The 3143-nt window shown below is 53.5% G+C and overlaps 1 protein-coding gene across 1 annotated transcript; it reads right to left on the bottom strand.

Moving 5' to 3' along the window:
• Positions 1 to 211: 211 nt before the first annotated feature.
• CCDC185 (coiled-coil domain containing 185) lies at positions 212 to 2344 on the bottom strand. Its single transcript, XM_015407345.1, has one exon. The coding sequence runs from the start codon at positions 2342 to 2344 to the stop codon at positions 212 to 214; it is 2133 nt and encodes a 710-aa protein (XP_015262831.1).
• Positions 2345 to 3143: the final 799 nt, after the last annotated feature.

The raw sequence follows: 3143 nt of genomic DNA, 5'->3' as shown, positions 1-3143 counted from the left end.
ACTGACCTTCCACAGCCTGCAGTTCAGCGTCTAAACCACTTGAGCCACCGCAGCTCCTTTAAACCATAATCCTTACAAACACTTATGAGTCAAACAGTAATTAAGGCTGAAACCACTTTAGTCTACAGCAATGCAGAATTCTACAAAATGAACACACTACAACCATCTTTTTTCTTGCACAACAGAGTCTGGAATGTGTTCTTAAACTTTACTAGAGACCCTTCAGGAGACTCGCATGGCGATGGGCATCAAAAGCCATCTGATCAAATGAACCACGATTTATCAGATCTCTCATTTTTTCTCTCAGGTCATAGGATGCTTTGGCTATTCTCCGAGATTCCTCAATAGCTGTCTCCTTGTCCCTTAGAATCTGGTTGCTTTTCTGATCTTTCCTTCTTATGGCTTCTTGAATTTCCCGCAGATGACATTTCTCATCATCATCAAGCTTCTGTTTGCGGCAGTGATGGTTTCTTTCTTTCACAAAGTTAATTTCTCTCGCACGTTGTACTCTGTTTTGGGTATTTCTGTTCACGATTTCTTTGGCTTGCTGGATCTTCATCTCGGCTATCTGCAGCAACATCTCCTTGCGCCTTCTCTTTTCTTCCTCCGTCTCTTTTGCTCTAACCTTTGCTATCAAGCCTTGTTCTTCTTCCTTGAAAGATTTTTCTTTTAATTCTCTGTTTCTTTCTTCAAGCAGCTGCTCCAGGATTTCTTGAGACCTCTGGAGCTTCTGTTCAATACAGAGCCTTTTGTAGAGCTCCTCGGCTTTCACTTTGTCGTCCACCTGTTCCTTCATGTGCATGTGTCTGGCTTTTTTGTATTTGTTCATATCTGCTCTCTTCCTTTTCTTTTCCATTTCCTTCATCAGCCTCCTCTCCAGGGCCTGCAGCATCTGCTCCTTATACAAATGAGAGGCGCGCTCCTTAGCATTCCTCTCATTTAAACTTTTGTCCCAGAGCTGCCTTTCCTGACAACGTTTCTTATAGTCAGCCTGAAGTTTATTATTGTCAAGTTTTATCCTCCGCCTGCTCTCCTGCTCTTTGGTCATTTTTTTCCACTTTTTGTCACGTAACATCATTTCCTTCTCTCTGGCCGCCAACAGCTGTTGTTCTTCCAATCTGAGCTTGGCTTTCCTTTGATCCCGTTCCCGTTGCCACTGCTCTAGACTTTCTGCCAGCTGGTACTGTCTCTCCTTCTCCATCCGTGCTTTGTGTTTCCTCTCTTTCCGCTTCATCTGTTCCCAAGCCTCAGAGGTCTGGAGCTGCTTGTCCTTCAAGTCTTCCTCTTCCTGGTGCCTGGCCAACATCAGAGCCGCAATTTTTTTGTCTCTTTCAGGAATCAAGTCCTCATATCTCTTGTCAGTGAAATCTTGGTGGTTGATCTGGGTGTCTCCTTTCCGGGACTTATGGTGATGGTGGTAGTAGTGGCGGTGGTGCTGGCCATTTGGGTCACGACCGAGGTATGCTTGTGTCTCCTCGTCCTCATAGGGTCTAGCCAAGGAGTGCATGAGGTCTGTTATACTGGGGCTGCTCTCGCAGGGCTCCTGCCAATTTCCTCGCTTGAGCTCCTTCTTGGGCAACTTTAGGTTGGGCTTGTCCAGCTGGGAGAAGGAGAAGGAAGAGGGGCAGATGGAGGGCGGCTTGCTGGCGTCGGTGGGGAAATCGGTGCCATACTCGCCCGGCCTGGGCACAGGGCTGGCCCACTGGTCATCCCGGAGCAGCTCCTCCACGCGCGTGCCCCTTCCCGCCGGGGAGCGGCTGGGGGGCTCCGGGTGGGCTTGGAATTCCCCGCCATACAGGGTGGTGCAGGAGGTGGTGCAAGGGGTGGCGCAGCCTTCGCCCGCCGGGGCCGGGTGGTGCTGCGGCCACGCGGCCAAGCGGCGCGGGTGGGCGGAGGCGGCGCGGTGGGTTTTGCTGCGTTGCTGCGAGTTCGTCCCGCTCTTGCCCTTGCGCGGAACCACCGTTCGCGCTTCGTCGCGGTACATTTGCGACAGGGCCTGGCGTTCCAAGCAGCCTTCGCCCCCCGCCGCCTCGGGCTCCGAGCTGTAGGGGTCGGTGAACCCGCGCGGCGGCGGGGAGAAGCGGCTGGGGCTCCTCAGCCGCCTCATCTCGTGCTGGGACTCGGCGCCGGACAAGCTGTGGCAGGACGCGGCGGCCGCCTTCTTTCCGCCCTCGTTGGTGCTGGGCGCGCCTCGGTCGCTCGGGGAGACGCGCCACCCCCGCTCCGCCCCGAGACCCTGGCCCGACCCCCGGCGCGGCCGACGCCGCTGCTGTTGCCGCCTCATGGCCGAAGTGGCCTGCCCCGCGGCGCCTCGCGCAGCACAGTCACCGCCCGCGAGCGTCATAGTGGAGGGCCGCCGCCAGGCAACAGGGCGCCCCCTGTCCTGTCCGGCGTGCCTCAAGCCCCGCGCCGGTTCGTCCCGCGCATCACATTTCTGGATTTCCAGTTAAATCGTCAAAACTGCTCCCGGAGAACCAGGAAACGGCAGTCAAGCGAAAGGCCTGAGAATCCTGTGAAAATTACTGTGATAATCCCTTCAGAGAAAGGAGAGGCAGCGCAAGACAGTTATAAATATTATTGCTATAATCAGGGGTCTTGTTGTAGAAAAAGAGCTGCCGGAGCTCATTAGCATAACTCATTAGCATAACTTATTTGCATATGCCACGCCCCCTGACATCACCGGAAGTGACAGAAGGCCACACCCCCTGACATCACCGGAAGTGTGTCAGAAGGCCCGGCTACTTACCCTCCTGCTTCATCCTCATTCCCAAACGGAATGAGGATCGAAGCAGAGGGCGGGGTAAAGAAGGGGGCGGGGCTTCACCACGTGACCGCCCCGCCCCCTAGAGGTTCTCTTCCGGAGCTCCGTACCTGAGAGCTCCCCCCCGACTAGAGCCCTGGCTATAATTATGAGTGATTAAAGTTTAAAAGTGTAGTACAGATGTTCAGTACCCGCGTGGTAGGCTCCATTGCCAGAAGGTCTCTTCTATCTAGGTACTTCACAGAAAAAAGCATGTGGACATTTATTAGAGATGTTTCAAAAGTGCTTCCTGCATCTGTCATTTTCATCTTCCCTGCCAATTAGCATCTGTGGTGAAGAGGAAAGACAAATCTGTATAACAAGTGATCTTGACTGAACATGC

Source organism: Gekko japonicus, unplaced genomic scaffold (assembly GCF_001447785.1).
Source record: "Gekko japonicus isolate JY-2015 unplaced genomic scaffold, Gekko_japonicus_V1.1 scaffold252, whole genome shotgun sequence".
Classification (NCBI taxonomy): domain Eukaryota; kingdom Metazoa; phylum Chordata; class Lepidosauria; order Squamata; family Gekkonidae; genus Gekko; species Gekko japonicus.
The sequence above is the reverse complement of the archived record's forward strand: the minus strand, read 5'-3'. Positions and strand labels throughout refer to the sequence as shown.